Source organism: Candoia aspera, chromosome 2 (genome assembly GCF_035149785.1).
Source record: "Candoia aspera isolate rCanAsp1 chromosome 2, rCanAsp1.hap2, whole genome shotgun sequence".
Lineage (NCBI taxonomy): Eukaryota > Metazoa > Chordata > Lepidosauria > Squamata > Boidae > Candoia > Candoia aspera.
In genome coordinates, this window is record NC_086154.1 from 125,080,128 (window position 1) to 125,096,940 (window position 16,813).

Genomic DNA, 16,813 nt, shown 5'->3' on the forward strand with positions numbered 1-16,813 from the left:
GTTCTGCTTCTATCTCCTCCATAACCTGTAGAAGCCCTCTACAAACATAGGATATTTCTATATACTGAGTCGGAACAGTGATCCATCTACTCCAGCACTCTCAGCATGGACTGGCAATAGCAATTTCTGCCAGGCAGAAATTTATCCAGTTCTAGCTATAGATTGTACTCTAAAGTACATGCTCTCCACTACAGTACAATCCCACCATCCTATGTTTCTACCCTGAGTTCTGCCAGACCCTAGGGACTTTGGATGGGGAATCTGTGACCCATAAAATGTGGTATTCCCACTGTCTCCATCCCAAGCCAGCATGAGTAATAGTCTGGAATGATTGGATATTTAATTTAATCTAAGGTATAAAAGGTTCAAATTCAAACTCCAAAACTGCAAGATAAATGACTGGGTAGATGAAGACTACCTTAAACATTTTGCTCAGCAGAATGATTTTATTGGTGTTTTATGAGTTTAGCTCGCATGCATGTGTGTATGTTTGGAAAGGATAAAAAAGGGCTGAGATAGAAAGGAATATGTCTAGCCCTATTCACCGTAATGTGTGAAGTAATCTAGACCTTCAAGAATTAATCTTCCTGAATGAGCCTGCTTACTTTAAGATCTGCTAAGGAGGCCTTCCCCAGATAGATAGATAGATAGATAGATAGATAGATAGATAGATAGATAGATAGATAGATAGATAGATAGATGATCAATATTAAACGAAAGAGGGTTACCGGCTGAAATGTAGGAGAGGACTTCCTTTATGGAATTACAGAATTCCCTGTCTTGGTACTTTATTTATAGGCACATAGGTAAAATGTTTTTATTCTAACGGGCATATGACTTGCTGGGTTGGTTATTCTTAATGGAACTAAATTCTGCTTTTAGCCTGCTTTAATCTGCTGTGCTTCACCTCCCCGCTTTAAGAATTTAATTATTCAGATATGATTTATACATTAGACCTTGAATTTGTAATTGCTTTAAACTGATTACTTTACTATGAGAGAAGGATGGAATATAAATTTACCTAAATAAAACAAATAAATATTCCAGTAGGTGCTGCTTCTTACTTATGTGCCTTTATTAGCACAGGAGTAGGCAATTTGGCACCCTCCAGATGTTTTGGATTACAGCACCCACACTGGCCATGCTTGCTGAGGTTATTAGGGGATGGACTTCAAAACATTGGAATGCACCATATTGCTCATGCTTACTTTGGGAGATGATGTCAGCCCTCCCAGGTAAACCAGACAGGAAACACGATCAGATGAGCTACTTCTACTTTATTGTTAGGCTACATTAACAGCATAGTGCAAGTCAGAAAGTACAAATCTCCTGCTGTCCCTTTTACCGCCTGTCAAGTTAGGGAGGATCCTTTCTAAGTTTCTTTCTCTGTCTGTTACTCAGTTGCCGGCTCCTCCCCCTTTTATCTGATCGTTCCCTAGGTAACATCTCTCCCCCTCCCCCATCTTCCAAGGTCATTCCACATTCCATTACAGATGTACACATTCACTTTCTCTCTGCTAAGCACTCAGAACAGCTGGATAGGTGCAGGTGTCCTGAAGCAAAGCCAGAAGAGAAGATTATTTTTCAGAGAAAGAGCCAAAGCCAGCTCTATACTTCTGATTGATTTGCTTCTGCAGTAAGATGTGTAAGAAGGCATTTAACTGGTAGAGATGGCTAAGGGTTTCACTCTCTGAATATCTTCTTCTGTTGCACTGTCATGATAAACCTTTCTAAGGAAACTTTATGAAGTTTATCTATATATTGTAGAAATTTTAAGACCCTGTATGGCATGTATAAAAGCTAAATTCTCTTTATAAATAGTGCTATAATTAAGGTTCTCAGTCTTTGAACTGCTTAATGTAGTTCATTCATGGTATTGATCATGTGTCATCAAATTGTTTTTAACTCCTAGTGACCATATAGATATTCTCCATGACAATCTATCCCTAAACTGGTCTTTCAAGTCTTCCAGTGGTGCACTCATAACCGCAGTTTGGTCTAGTGGTTAAGGTGCTGGGCTAGAAACCAGGAGACAGAGAGTTCTAGTCCCACCTTAGGCACAAAAGCCAGCTGGGTGACCTTGGGCCAGTCATTCTCTCTCAGCCTAACCCACCTCACAGGGTTGTTGTTGTGGGGAAAATAGGAGGAGGAGGGAGTATTAGGTATGTTTGCCGCCTTGAGTTATTTATAAAAATAATAAAGGCAGGATAATAAATAAATAAATAAATAAAAATTGAGTCCGTCCACCTTGCTGCTGGTCCTCCTCTACTCTTTTCTTCCACCTTTCCCAGCATCAGAGCCTTTTCCTGGGAGCTGGGTCTTCGCATAATGTGTCCGAAGTAGGATAATTTGAGCCTGGTCATTTGTGCCTTGAGTGAGAACTCTGGGTTGATTTGTTTGATGATCCTTTTGTTTTCTTGGCATGGTATTCTCAGGAGTGTTCTCTAATACCAAAGTTCAAAAGCATCAATACGCTTCCTATCCTGCTTCTTCAAAGTCCAACTTTCACTTCCATAGAATGTCACAGGGAATACCTTGGCTTGCACGATTCTGATTTTTGTAGGTGGAGAGACATCACGACATTTGAATCTCTTTTCCAAGGCCTTCATGACTGCTGTTCCAAGTGCTAGTCTGCGGAGTATTTCTTGGCTGCTTGTTCCTTTGCTGCTGATGGTTGATCCTAAAAGGCAGAAGCTCTCCACCACTTCCATATCTTCATTGCCAATTCTAAGGCTGCCTGCTTTCCCTGTTGTCATTAGTCTGGTCTTCTTTATATTTAATTTTAGTCCCATTTTTTTCACTCTGCTCCTTAACTTCTATTACTAGAGCTTGCAGATCCTTTGCATTTTTGACTATCGGTGTTGCGTCATTAGCACAGTGTAGGTTATTGATGTTTCTTCCTCCAGTTTTAAAACCACACTCCTCTTCTTCCAATTCAGCTTCCTTTAATATATGGATCATGAAATATATGCTATCTTAAATCTTGCAGGTCCAACATTTGGGAGCCAAATTCACTCTTGAATTGGCTATGCCTACCTTCCTTGAGCCTCCCTAAAATTTATGGAGAAGTGAATTAGAACCCTCCATGTCTTTATTTTGCTAGTCACGTTATCCATGTGATGAAGACCTGGAAAAAAAAATCAAGCCTAATACCACATTCTGAAAATACCTTTCACCAGTACATAGATTTCCAAGGTTTGAAAACTGTTATCTGTGTGCCAGAATTCTCCACTCTGATACTTTCTGGATGTGTAGAACAACAATTTGTTACCCACTAACGGCATGGTCATGGACTTCTATATGCTACAATTTTCTCCCTCCCTCTTTTAACAGCAAATGGGAAAATAGCCAGGGGCCTGGCACAGAACCATGGACAGCGCCTTGGCAAGCTGGGGGAGGGGGGACTTCAATACCATTGAGAATAGATGATCTGCACATAATGCAGAATATAAGATCGACAGAATCTTGAACAATTAATAATAAAAAAAATTAAAAAGAACAAAAAAAAAAGAGAATAGATGATCTGCAGTAAGAGCGAGCTAGTTCATGTTAAGTACAGATGCTATTGCATGGTACCCACAAACAGCCTCTCCTTCCTTGGAGACTTCAGTGTAATAAATAAGGAACCTCCTCATAAGTTACTTAGGGAGCTTAGATGTAACAAGTTAGCAGGATCTTATTTTCAAGGCTTCAATGCATCTTCCAACTTCTAGTTTCAAAGCCTTCCATCTTGGCCTCAGCAATGCCTGTAACTATGTGCCGTATTTCAAATAGCTAGGCCTAAAACACTGGGCGGGGGATGGCGGGGGAGAAGGAAGAGAGGTTTTCTGCCACTTTAAGATCTGGCAGAAACCGAGGTAGGGGGAGAAATTCACAGGGGAACACAGCATTAATTTGGGACTTGTGCACAGCAAATTGCCTTGGGCATTCGTTAGCAAAGGCCTTTGCTCCTAGTTGGCTGTACAGGGAGAGGCGGCTGGTTGGTGTCATGACCTTGGTGTGTTAGCAGGCCTTGCGGTTCATGGCACATGCAGCTGGGGGTGATTAAGCTGAGCGGGGTGCACCAGGCAGGGGCAAGGGGGCCCTCCTAACTGAATGTAACCCAGATGTCTGTGAATAGAGGAAGAACATAAAGAGTTTGTCCACTGGGTGTTGCTAGCTGATATCGGAAGGGAGGGAAGAAGTGCCTCCTTCTCACATGCAGCCTATCTCTAGAACAGCAGGATTCAATCCCAGTCACTTTTCTGTCTGTCTGTCTGTCCTGATATAAATAATTCTCCATTCTTCCAGGCCATTTGTTCTGTGCCAGGAGAACGTGAAGAATCTCCTGTCTCCAGCATCTAGTCCTGAAGGCTTCCTCCTCTGATTTTCACAGCTTGGCTTATACATGAGGCATCTATCTTGGAATCTCAGTGAAGCCCTTTATCTATGGGGTGAGGAGAACAGTCATGGCTGGGCTTCGGATGAGAGGATTCCTCACTCATTTTGTTCACTGAGAATGCAAGGAGAGACAGTACATTACACCATTGTTAGGAGTTTTTAATGTATGCATTACTTGGTTTTATTTATTCTGCTTCTCTAGTAAAGATTGCCTATCTTTATAGTAATAGGTGGTCTATACTTATAATTGCAATATGTAAATATATAGCAGAAGAAATTAGAATGTGACATGGATTAGGCAAGAGATCAGGTTAAATCAGAACAATACGGACTACCTAACTAGAAGTGACTACTGCTAAATAGATCACAGACCAAGAAGTCTGTATTAAACGTCTGTTAATATTCTTACAATAAGGTTATGCCAAGAAGCCTCTTATACAGTGACATTTCAATACTACATTAAAGGAGACATTCAGAAGATTAACACTATATACATGGTGATGTATATAAGCATGCAGCAGAATGTCCCAAGAATATGAGCTATAACAAGTACTTACAACATTGTTTTTTTGTTTCCAAACCCAGAAATAGTATCCTATTGTTTTAAAATCTGCCTTAAAACATTGAGAACAGGCATTCTTAGAGACAGGATAGGACAGCATGGAAAGCAATGAATATTTAATATATATATTTGATTGATTTTTCAGTTAGTGTCTTTGATTGATCTGAATCAGCACTTAATGATTAATCAAATAATTTTTTTTAAATTATAAAAATGAGATACTGTAATATTGCTGTATATGATTCATTTAGGGCAAACAGTGAGGTAATGAAATGTAAGTAGACAGACATATGGATTCTGTGCTACAGCTTAATTTTAGGGATTCTCATCTAATTTTAGGGATTCTTTAAGAGTTAAAGAAAGCTTTGCTGATACAGGTAGTCCTCAGTTAACGACTGCCTTGTTTAGCGACTGTTTGAACTTGCAATGGCACTGAAGAAGTAGTTTTACAACAGTCCTCGAACTTACCACAGTGATAGTGTCCCTGAGATCATATGATCACAATTCAGGCACTTCACAACTGGCACACATTTACAACAGTCACAGTGTCTCACAGTCACGTGATCACCATTTGTGAGCTTCACAGCTGGCTTCTGACAAGCAAAGTCAATGGAGAAGCCAGCAGTCGCATGTTGCGGTCTCTTGACATCATGCTTAACAACCCATTGCTTAACACCCTCAGCAGAACCGACATCATAAGTCCGGCACAGTCACATGATGTTTCACTTAACGACCACATAACAATGGAGTTGCTGTCCCAATTTTAAAGATAGTTCCACATATAACACACAGCAAGAGTCTAACCATAATGCATGCACCATGTCATAGGTAACTGCTGTCAGATCTGTCTGATTTAGGAATGGCTGTAGCTGCCACACTAGATTTAAATGGATACATATGCTTCTTGCTATAGCCATCACCAGGGAATCTAGAGACAGACAACAGGCCTGCTTTTTTAAGGGATATGTTAAATCTGTGCCCATCTTACTTATCAGCTCAACAGCATCTCTCCCTCCCTCCCTCCCTCCCTCCCTCCCTCCCCTTCTAGTAATTGCCTGGACAGGTCCCTGCAGTTTTCTTGGCAACATTTCCAGAAGTGGTTTCCCATCACTTTCTGCCTGGGACTGAAAGAGAGTGACTGGCCCAAATCACCCAGCTGGCTTTGTATCCAAGGGAGGACTAGAACTCACAGTTTCCTGGTTTCCAGCCTGGTGCTTTTATCCACTGCACAAAACTGGCTGTCACTTCTATCGTATCTGGATTTAGCTTAATTTAATTCACTTTGATCCAGCTCAATGCTGAGCCAAGAAAACATTCATTACTCCTTGAAGCTAAGTGGCAGGAGCCATAGAGCATAGTACTAGCATGCCAGAGACACCTTGTTTCAAAACTCTGGATGACTTTTTCCAGAGGTTTTGTATAAATATGGAAGCATAAAGAACAAGCTGGAACCATATGATTCATTATAACAAGTTAGATGTTGAACTGAGATTTCCTTTCCCCGTATTTTGGATATGGTTGACAGGAAAGACTGGTACCACTACAGAGAAATGTCTCCAGGACCGCAGGAAGAGAATTCAGCCAACAGCACTGTCAAGAGTAATAGGGCTGCAGTTCAAATCAGTTCTGAAAGCCAAACTGAAAGGCAGAGAAATTGTTATCTCCATTGCCATCTAATCTACACTGATCTGATTCATCTGAGTTTTTTTCTGCATGTGCTCAAGTTGTAGTGCATCCTGCTTCATCACTGTTAGTTTTCCACAGATTTGGCTTTGTGAGGGAAGAAGAGAACTCTTAGTAGCAGTCATCTGGAACTGCCTCTTATCCTATAGATCAGCCAGGGTTTCAGTAGTATTAATAATGTATTGCCAGCAGACAATACAAGGAAATTTCAAAGCACATTTCAGAAATAATTTTAATTGGTCCACCACCTGAAGGATGTACAAAAGGTTCCATGAATGAAACAGCCAGCACTGGGCTATCTGTTTCTAGACTAAAAAATGTTTAGATTTTTATTGACTGAAGTAATATGAAGCACTTGTAAATAAACAAGTAAGCACATTTGGCATGGAAACAGACCCAAAATGCATGCATTCCAGGCAGAGGTGTTTCAGAATAGAGAGAGCAGAAAACAGCAGGACATTCAGGGGCAGTGGCACGTGACTAAAAGGAGATAGGGGAAAAGGCACTGGGGAGATTAGGAAATGGCAGCGTACAAGGCATGAGGAGGAGGAAGAGTCTACGCCAGTCTTGTCCTGATTGCCTTTGTAAGATCCCTTCAGATTTTGTCTTGGCCAGAATCCAGAACCACCAAAATTTCTGGGTTTCAGAGTGGCTGAACTTCTGAGCCACAATATACTTGTTTTAGGTTGAAACCAATTTTCCCACACACCACACCTGTGGAGGTTTGTGCCATCCACTAATTTAAAACTGATCCCATTGTTATTCATGATGATGGAAGAATAGAGAGCATCTTTACCTTCAGCTCACTACCTCCAACTCAATAGAATATCAGACCAAATGTGTATTCTGCCACATACGCTATTTAGTACATGAAATGTTGAACTATTCTAAGGGGTTAATCAGTGTTTTAATCCCCAAAAAGGAGATACCTAGGTAACGCTTAAAATTGCCCAGCTAACTCAAGGTGAATATCAGTGCCGGCCCCTCAATGGTAGCAATATGCATTCATCATTGGCTGATGTAAAGTCGAGCTTCTAATCAGCAAGACCAGCTTCTGGCAAGACTGTTGCCATTCCACCTCTCTGCCCTTCAAATTTAGCCTGCTGTACCAGACGTTAACCCAGTACACAGAGTTGAAGAAAATGAGCTCCCCTTTCTCTCAGCCAGGTCTTTGTGAGACACTCTAGATTAGCTCTTTCATCCAGGTTTAAATCCTGAATAATGTATGTTTTAGTTGCAATGAATATGGCTTTTAAAAAAGGATCTTTAGAATATAGTATTTGCCTCCACTGCTGCACTGTCCTCTGGGAATATCAGTGGTTCTTTCTTTGAAAAGACCAAGTTGCAGGCTCCCATCATATCTTTTCCTATTGATGGATACAAAAGTTTTCTCTAGCTACTACAATTTTTGAAGACTTACATGGATGCCCAGTTTGTAGCTGGTTAGTTACTGAACAAAATACAAGTTCAGTCTGAAATTTCTGCTCAAGCTTGGACAAAATCAATTTTTCCCTCTAAGCCTCTATAAATATTCCTTACAGATTATTTCATGTTTTTGGAAACAATGTTATTCGTAATTTCAATACTGCTACATCTGTTTTGACTTCTGCTTCGATTTGTTAGTCATAATGGTCTTCCTTGGCTCTTGCAGCTCAACAGAGAAGAAAGGAATTTTGCCCCATTGGGTTTATGCCACTGGTTCCTTTAGCTAGCTGCAGTACAGGAGTTAAAAAGGGGGAAATTCTGCTCCCATATTCAAGTTTGAATCTTGACTAGAGGAGTCCTGAGATTAAACAAAGAAGGAAAGTCTACTGCTAATTCAGTTTAAGCTGTAGCATTAAAGCTTTGTGCTGAGTTGTGGTCTGATTTTGGAAGGAACAAGAGATAAAAATGTCTCTGTGTTTGGGGGGCGGGGAGGAAGGAGGAGGGAAATTTCTCTTTAGGTTTAGGAGCAAACATGTCCTGAGTTATTTGAGGAGTTATTTTGTGCTTTTGGTACAGAAAAATCTGGCTCTACATCATACTGCATACTGCACAATGATGGCCAAGTATTTTTTTAGCAGCAGCAAGCTGAATTTAAAAAAGGGTTAACACCCCAGGCTATTCTGAAGTGGGGATAATTTCAGCCTTTCAAGATTGTTTTGGAAGAGCTGCCTCCTACTGGCTAAGCAATGGCCTATTTCCACTAATTTCAACTGGAAGAAATGCATGTATTAAATTAATTGGGTTCTGAATATGTGTGATTTTATACTAGAAGAACCAGTGCCCTTTGTCACAATATTTTTTTAGTCTATTACAGTTCCTTTTATAGGTGTCTAAGATAAAAAGTTCATTGTGATATAATTTCAGAAACACTCTGACTCAAAAAAAAAAAGATGACTATCTTGTACCCTGAGACCTTAGAAAAGAGCTAAAACCAACTAATTTAAACAACACAATATTATCACCTCATGAACTCTTAGGGTTCATGTTCTCTGGAGAATGATACAATGGTTGTTAAAATGCATGTATGCTTACAAAGAGATGAACTGACTTAATTGACTTAACTCCTTTTGGCAAACTCCTCAAAATTCTTTAGAGAGGCTTGGTTGCCCCAGTTACTCTATCCTCTAGCTCCATTTGGTTCTTCCAGTGTTCTTCTACCAGCACATTTTTGGTGAGCTCTGTATTGAAATCAGATAACAGCTTCGCTTATTAGTCCTGCTTTGCTGTCCGGACACATTGCTACTGTATTTCAATATTACAGTAATTAACATATGCAAGCCTATATGCACATATACCTAGGAATACCCCACTGAACTCAAGGGACTTGCTTCTAAGTAAAAACATATACTTCACATACCATTACATTGTCCCTACATATATTACATTGTCCCATTGGCACTGATGATGTTACCTAGCTGGGTAATGAAACAACTGCAAGCAAACAACCAAGCTCAGAGAGCACCCAGGACTCCACAGCTCAGCCCTGAGCTACAGATACTCTCTTCCATTGGAAATGTCCCTTCTCCATGGCATTTAAGGTAACTTTTAGGGATATCTCCCTTCATTTTATCTCCACAACCACATTAAATTATTATGGTTGGTCACACAGTGAGCCAGATGTTTAATCTGGATTTGGCATTTTTATTCACCTATCAAGTCCTTCCCAAGGACCTAGGATAGGCAGGTGTTATTTGATGGTGTTAAAGGGATCATCACAGGATGTAAGCTGTTCTAAGTACAGCTGCCTTTTGCAATTGACTGATGGTGATTTTGTCAATGCCGATAGTGTTCAAGTGGTGCTCCAGATGTTTTGGAATTGTACCCAAGGTGCCTATTACTATTGGTACTACCTTTGCTTTCATTTGCCACAGTTGTTCTACTTCTATTTGCAGGTCTTAGTATTTTGTGATTTTTTCCAGTTCTTTCTCTTCTATTCTGCTGTCGTTGGGTATTGCAATGTCCACTATCCAGACTTTTTGTCTTTCTTATCAACAATTGTTAAGTCTGGGGTGTTGTGAGGCATATGGTTGTCTGTTTGAATTTGTCTGTGTGGAGTTTGAAGCACTTTAGCTTCTTCATTTTCTATTACATTTATCTATCTATCTATGGATCAATCAATCAAATTTTTATCACCGCCCATCTCCCCCAGACGGGGGACCCTGGGTGGTTCACAATAAAAACAATTAAAAATTCCATAAAATCATAAATACAGCCATTATACTTTGTCTATTTTGTGGTCCCACCTGTTCTTGCTTGCAGGCAAGTGATATTTCTTGCAGATATTCCAGTGCACCATTGTTGCTACATGCCATTGTTTGTAGTCACTCTGTGTGTTCTTCTTGCAGTAGCTAACTAGGTGGTCCACTGTTTCTTCAGCTTCTTTGCAGAGGCCACATTTGCTGTCTGTTGCTGTCTTCTCAATTCTGGCTTTATTTACATTTGTTCTTAAGGCTTGGTCTTGTGCAGCCAGAATTTGCCCTTGTCTCTTTCTAAGACTTTCCTGCTCTTAGCTATTGCCAGGTCTTGTTATCTGCTTTGCCTGCTAGGTTTTTTAATGTACTGGCCATGTAATACTTTGCCTTGCCAAGTCTCTTTTCTATTCTTCATTTGATCTTTCTTATAGGCCAGTTTGGTCTCTTTGTTATTCAGTAAGCCTTCATGGTGTCAATGCAAAGCTTCAATGCATCTTCTCCACTGTCCTTCAGATATTCTTCCAATGCCCTTTTTTCTTCTTCAACTGTCTGGTATACTTGCAACATTCCATGCCCACCTATGCTCCTTGGTAGGTAGAGTCTGTTAACATTGCTGCGTGGATGAAGGGAATGATTCATTGTCATTATTTTTCTGGTCTTCCTATCCAGGGCTTCTAGTTCAGTTTGAGTCCAGTCCACTATTCCAGCTGTGTATCTAATGACTGGAATTGTCCAGGTGTTAATCGCCCTGATGGTATTTCCTCCACTGAGTTTGGACTAAGAACTTCTTCACTCTTCTAATGTATTCATTACTAACCTTCTTCTTGACTTGACTATGCTTGATGTTGTCAGCCTGAAGGATGCCCAGGAACTTGCAGTGATCTTCATCCAGACTCTTGATGTTATTTCCACAGGGCATCTTGATTCCTTCAGTTTTCATTATTTTTCCCCTGTTGATGGTAAGGGTGGCACATTTGTCCAGTCCAAACTCCATTGCAATATCTTGGCTCCATACACAGTGTTGAGCAGTGATTCTATTTCAGATGGTGTTTTTCCATACAGCTTCAGATCATCCATGTAAAGGAGGTGGGATAACCTGGCATATGTTTTTGATGTTTGAAAGCCATGGCCTGACTTGTTCAGTATTGCTGACAGAGAAATCTCTCTTGATATTAACCTCTCCCAGTCTATCACCATGGAACAGCAACTGTGTCTTCCATTATGCTATTGATCTTTGCACAAAGCTTCTGATGTTCTATTAACTCCTGTCATTTCTAGGCACTTGATTATGCAGTCATGTGGCAAGAGTCGAATGCCTTCTTGTCATCAATCCAAGCTACATTCAAGTTGGTCTTCCTTCTCTTGCAATTTTCAAAAATCATCTTGTCAGTTAGGAGCTGATCTTTTGTTCCCCTGCTGTTTGGGCAGTTTCCTTTCTGCTCAGATGGGAAGAGCTTGTTTTCAGCTAGATGCTGTTGGACTGCATCAGTTACAACACCAGTTAGCATTTTGAAAGTTGTTGGTAAGCAGGTTTTTGTTGTTGTTGTTATTTTATCCTGCCTTTTTATATATATAACTCAAGGTGGCAAGTATACCTAATACTCCTTGCCTCCTGTTTTCCCCTCCACAACCATCCAGCCCAAGGTCACCCAGCCGGCTTTCATGCCTAAGGTAGCATTGGAACTCACAGTCTCCCGGTTTTTAGGCCAGCACCTTGACCACTATGCCAAACTGGCTGTCTGAGATTGGTTGGGAGTGAAAGGTAGTAACAGGTTGAAAGTCACCCACTGAATTTCTTAGCTGATTCAAACCTGGGCTTCCTGGATCATTTTCCTGATATATTAGCCATTCCACTGCCCTGGCATTATCTGTATCACACATCTGAATTATTTGGTAACCTATAAAATCAGATACTATCTAGAAAACTTCACCCAAACGCTCAATTCCTATAGTTTAGTTTAGTTTTGAACTGATAATATATATGTGGATTTGAATCTTGATTTCCATTCAGCTGCTAGAATATTTTGTGAATAGAGACCCATTCATGGAGTAATCCTGCTAATAGTAGTGGGGGAGGTGAGTTTCCCTGTTTCCCCTTTCTTATATGACTTGAAATTTTTATTGCTGAGGGTTTAGAGAAGTCTTGCAATGAAAGGCTACAGGAGGAGAGGAAAAGTAATCTCTACCTTTTTTTTTTCTTTTTTAGCAACAAAATCTTCTGAATTACAAGCCCTTTTTCTGAATGTGGAATTGAATTCAGGTCTAGGCATTGAATTTTATAGGGAACATAATCATTTTAATGTCTTTACAAAGGCAGAACTTTTTTAAAATTTTAGTTGTGATTTTTTTATTTTACCCTAGACAATGTCATAATGTTGATTTTTCTAACTCTAGCCCTTTTGACTCCATCTTCCAGTGGTGGAACACTAATAATTTCCCATTTAATGGCTACTAATTCTCCAGTGGCCTCTTTATTTCTATGTTACCTCATTTAGAATGTGGATATGGAATAAATGATTTGGATAAGGATATGGAATGAATGGTTTCTTAATGACTTTTATTTACATAAAATAAACATTTATCTTGAGGATTTTAATATTCCCTGTGCTTCAGGCCAATTCATACTGCCAATTAAGAGAAATCTTATTGTTCAACACTCCCTTCATTGCAGGCACAGCATTAACAGTTTCATACAACTAACTATCATGCCATGGCTCCCATTTTTATATGATAATCATAATGGTGTTAATTGCTCCTTAGACAGAAACTTATTATTAGGACTGTGGGAAACTGGGGCTATGAAGAAGTTCTGTTCACTGCTTTCTTTTTGTCTCTCTCTGCCAGCGGACCCAGTGGTACAGATCGAAGGCAATCCACATTGTTGTTTCTTCAACTTCAGCCCCAAAATTATGTTCACCAAGGTAGTAAAGGCACAGCTCTGGGTGTACCTACGGCCTGTTCAACACACATCCACAGTTTATCTACAGATCCTGCGTCTTAAGCCGGTGACAGAGGATGGTAGTCGCCACATCCGAATCCGCTCACTCAAGATTGACCTGAATTCACGCATTGGCCACTGGCAGAGCATTGACTTCAAGCATGTGCTACAGAACTGGTTCAAGCAGCCTCAGAACAACTGGGGTATTGAGATCAACGCTTTTGATCCCAATGGCAATGACCTGGCTGTGACTTCTCTTGGGCCTGGTGCTGAAGGCCTGGTGGGTAAACGAGAACATTTGCTGTCCTCTGCTGTCTTGATCCTGGCCCTGATAGAGGAGCTGAAGGCCCATGAAATATTCTGATTTCCTGCTGAGCTCACAAATCTAGTATCTGTCAACATTCTTAAGTCATTGTAATGGAATGTGAGAATAACCTTGGGAGACAGGAGAAATTGCTGCAGCCTAGACAACAGTCTGATGAACAAAATCTGAGTCCAAAGAGGGATCGGGGTGGAGAAAGCACCTCAGAAGGGGCCCTCCCTAGTTCTCTGGAAAGTAAAGGCAGGGGAGGGGAAAGTGCTTTCAGACTTGCAAGATTCTGTTACTGTAACCTTACGCTAAAGGTAGCATTAGTACTCATGGTTCTGGTTTCCTGTCAGGAGTACCTTGACGGGCTGACAGCCATGATGAGCTCTGTCTTGCTTGGCCTAGTTTTAATATTAGGGTAAGTGGTATTGTTGTGGGAGTTCACTAGGGAATGCTGTCTTTCAGAATCAATACTAACTCTCAACTATCATTGTATAATGTAATAATCAAATGCAGACAAATACAGGTTAGGATGTCATTGTGAAAAATGGAAAGTATTTTCCTTTCATCTCTTTCATCTCAATAGTAGCTTTGTGGTATTCTCAATGATAAGACATTGTAAGGAATTCTTGCTACCTCTAAGATCACTTGGGGACTGTGGTGCTACTACTTAGAGAAGGCCTTTACATGTCAGTCATGGCATTGCAAAGTCATTGTGCTTGTTGTAATTAGTGGGTTTTGCTTGATAATAACACAATCAGTACTCTCACAATATTCTTATTACAGTCACATGCATCAACTTAGATATAACATTTGTTGCTTTCAAATATAGGATTAAGATAAGTTTATATCAGTTTAATACTATTTACATAGAAAAATGAAGACAACTTAATTTCAGTTTGTGCTTGTTTGAGGTCTAACAATGAAATATCCTTCTCAGGAATTCAAAGTTTAGCAGGATGTATTTTAAAGTGGTACCTTATTAGAATTAACTCTCTGTTTATTCAGAGAGCTGTTACATTATATATTTCATTCCATGATTTAATTTAATCCTATAGCTCTTCAAATTATTTTTTTCAAATAAATGTTTAGCAAATTACTAATATGAGTTTCATCTTAGTTTTCCTATATAAATGTCTTTCTTTAAAAAAAATTATCCCTACTCATTTTGAATTATTTCCTTGGAACTTATCCCTTTAACTATAATTACCTAATAACTCTTTTAGCTTAACTAAGAATTTCTTATAACCCACATATAATTAACAAAAAATACAAAATAAAATACAAAAAGCCATTTCTCTTCCAGAGTTCCATTCATCCATTACATACAAAATCTTTTAGCCTGGATACTTTTTTTTCTTTCTGGAAGCAACTGATGGATAATTTTTTTTCATGGAGTATTTTTTCATAGTTGACCTGCATTTGCTTAAGGAATATTTCATCATCAGGCTTAATGATGTCAGCTGAAGTGCTTTTTAAAGGGGCAAAGCTCCGGACTACTATTAGGAACTGAATAAATAACTGGATGCTGTGACAACTAAGATTTTGATCAGAGGAAAGGTGGGCTGTCTTCGAAAGATGGTCAAGGGCTGGTACTAATTTGGTAAGTCTGTGAAGGTGAATAATGTATATTCGTAAGATCAGTTTACTTAAGAGATACAAAGGGACAGCAAAGATTGGACAGATGAGGCCTGCAGGATGGATGATGTGCAGATAGATGTCTCATGGAATTGATACCCATCAGAACTCTGCATAGGCTGTTTTCCTCTGCTAGAAACTGTTCTCTCATCACTGGACAAATAATCATTCTACCTAAATGCCTATCTTTGCGATTTCTCTTTTTGTATGTTATTTGCAGCACCCCTTCATGGAGCTGCGTGTGCTGGAGAACAACAAACGGTCCCGACGGAATCTAGGGTTAGACTGTGACGAACACTCCACTGAGTCCCGCTGCTGCCGTTACCCCCTGACAGTGGACTTCGAAGCCTTCGGCTGGGATTGGATTATTGCCCCGAAGCGGTACAAAGCCAACTATTGCTCAGGCCAGTGTGAATATATGTTCATGCAGAAATATCCCCATACCCACTTGGTGCAGCAAGCTAATCCCCGGGGCTCAGCAGGGCCGTGCTGTACACCCACCAAGATGTCCCCCATCAACATGCTGTATTTCAATGACAAACAGCAGATCATCTATGGCAAAATTCCTGGCATGGTTGTTGACAGGTGTGGATGCTCTTAAGCCTGCTCTGTTACATCCTTTTCCTGTTCCCCCGGATTCTTGCTTCGATGATGCACCCTGACATTGATGAACCCATTCATTAGCATTTTAAAACACTTTTGAAGAGAAAGTAATTGTGGGAAAAGAACAAAATGAATAGAATTGTATTGAAAATCTCTGAAGTGACAACATGCGCTGTGCAATAATCAAAACAGACATCGCATTAATGGAGAGTGGATGAGTTGGCTTGGATCAATACTTTCATCCCTGAGGCAGATCTGAAACAGGCATTCTTCTTTGTTTGACCCGACATTTCTCAAGCTTTACTTTTACTGGCATTCTCTTTCTTCCCAACCCCCCTTCCTCTCTTGATCTGAGAAGCGAGAATGGCCATAAAGTGAAAAGTTCATCAGAAAAAAGAAGCTCTTCAACCTGTTTACAAGAGCAAAAGCTTCCTAGATTGTGATAACATGGAATAAAATGTTGTATGAAGTTATAGAGATAAATGGGGGGAAGGGGGTTAAAATGAGTATTTTATATTAAGATGAACAAAATCTGCCAGCATGAGGGATATGTGCCATTCTGGATTTGGGGGAGGTGAGTGGGAGGGAAGGTATGATTTAGAAATTGCTGGACCTGCCTGCCTTTTGAGAGACTGAATCCCTAAAGAGATGGGAGACTCCAAAGAAATGTAAACTGGGATCATGTGGAATGCTTCTGTGAGCTGCATGAGAGCAAGAAAAAGTAATGAAGTGGAGGCATAGTTGGAGGGGAGGGTGTTGGAGCAATTATCTAAGTGGAGGATAAACTGTTAATTTTACCTGCCTTCTATTCACGTTCAACTCTTTATTTTCAGTATCTTCATACAACCTGAGAAATCTTTCTCCAAAAGTCATTATTCTTCAGCTCCTATTTCTTAGAAAATTGAAAAACAAATTCAATGAATTTAACTTACATGTGTTCACCCTGAATCCACCTTTGAGAGGGTGGACCATGGAAAGGGTGTTGTCCATGAGAGGATAAAGAATTTTATCTACAGAACAGGAAT

At 40.0% G+C, this 16,813-nt stretch overlaps 1 protein-coding gene across 1 annotated transcript in view; it reads left to right on the forward strand.

The window, feature by feature from the left end:
- GDF11 (growth differentiation factor 11) overlaps nt 1-15,960 on the forward strand; it is a 28,492-nt gene extending 12,532 nt beyond the window's left edge. Inside the window, exons 2-3 of the mRNA XM_063293527.1 lie at nt 13,147-13,520; nt 15,406-15,960. Of these exons, the coding sequence (XP_063149597.1) occupies nt 13,147-13,520; nt 15,406-15,786 (755 nt within the window). The 3' untranslated portion in view covers nt 15,787-15,960. The remainder of the gene's footprint in view (nt 1-13,146; nt 13,521-15,405) is intronic.
- The last annotated feature ends 853 nt before the right edge of the window (nt 15,961-16,813 follow it).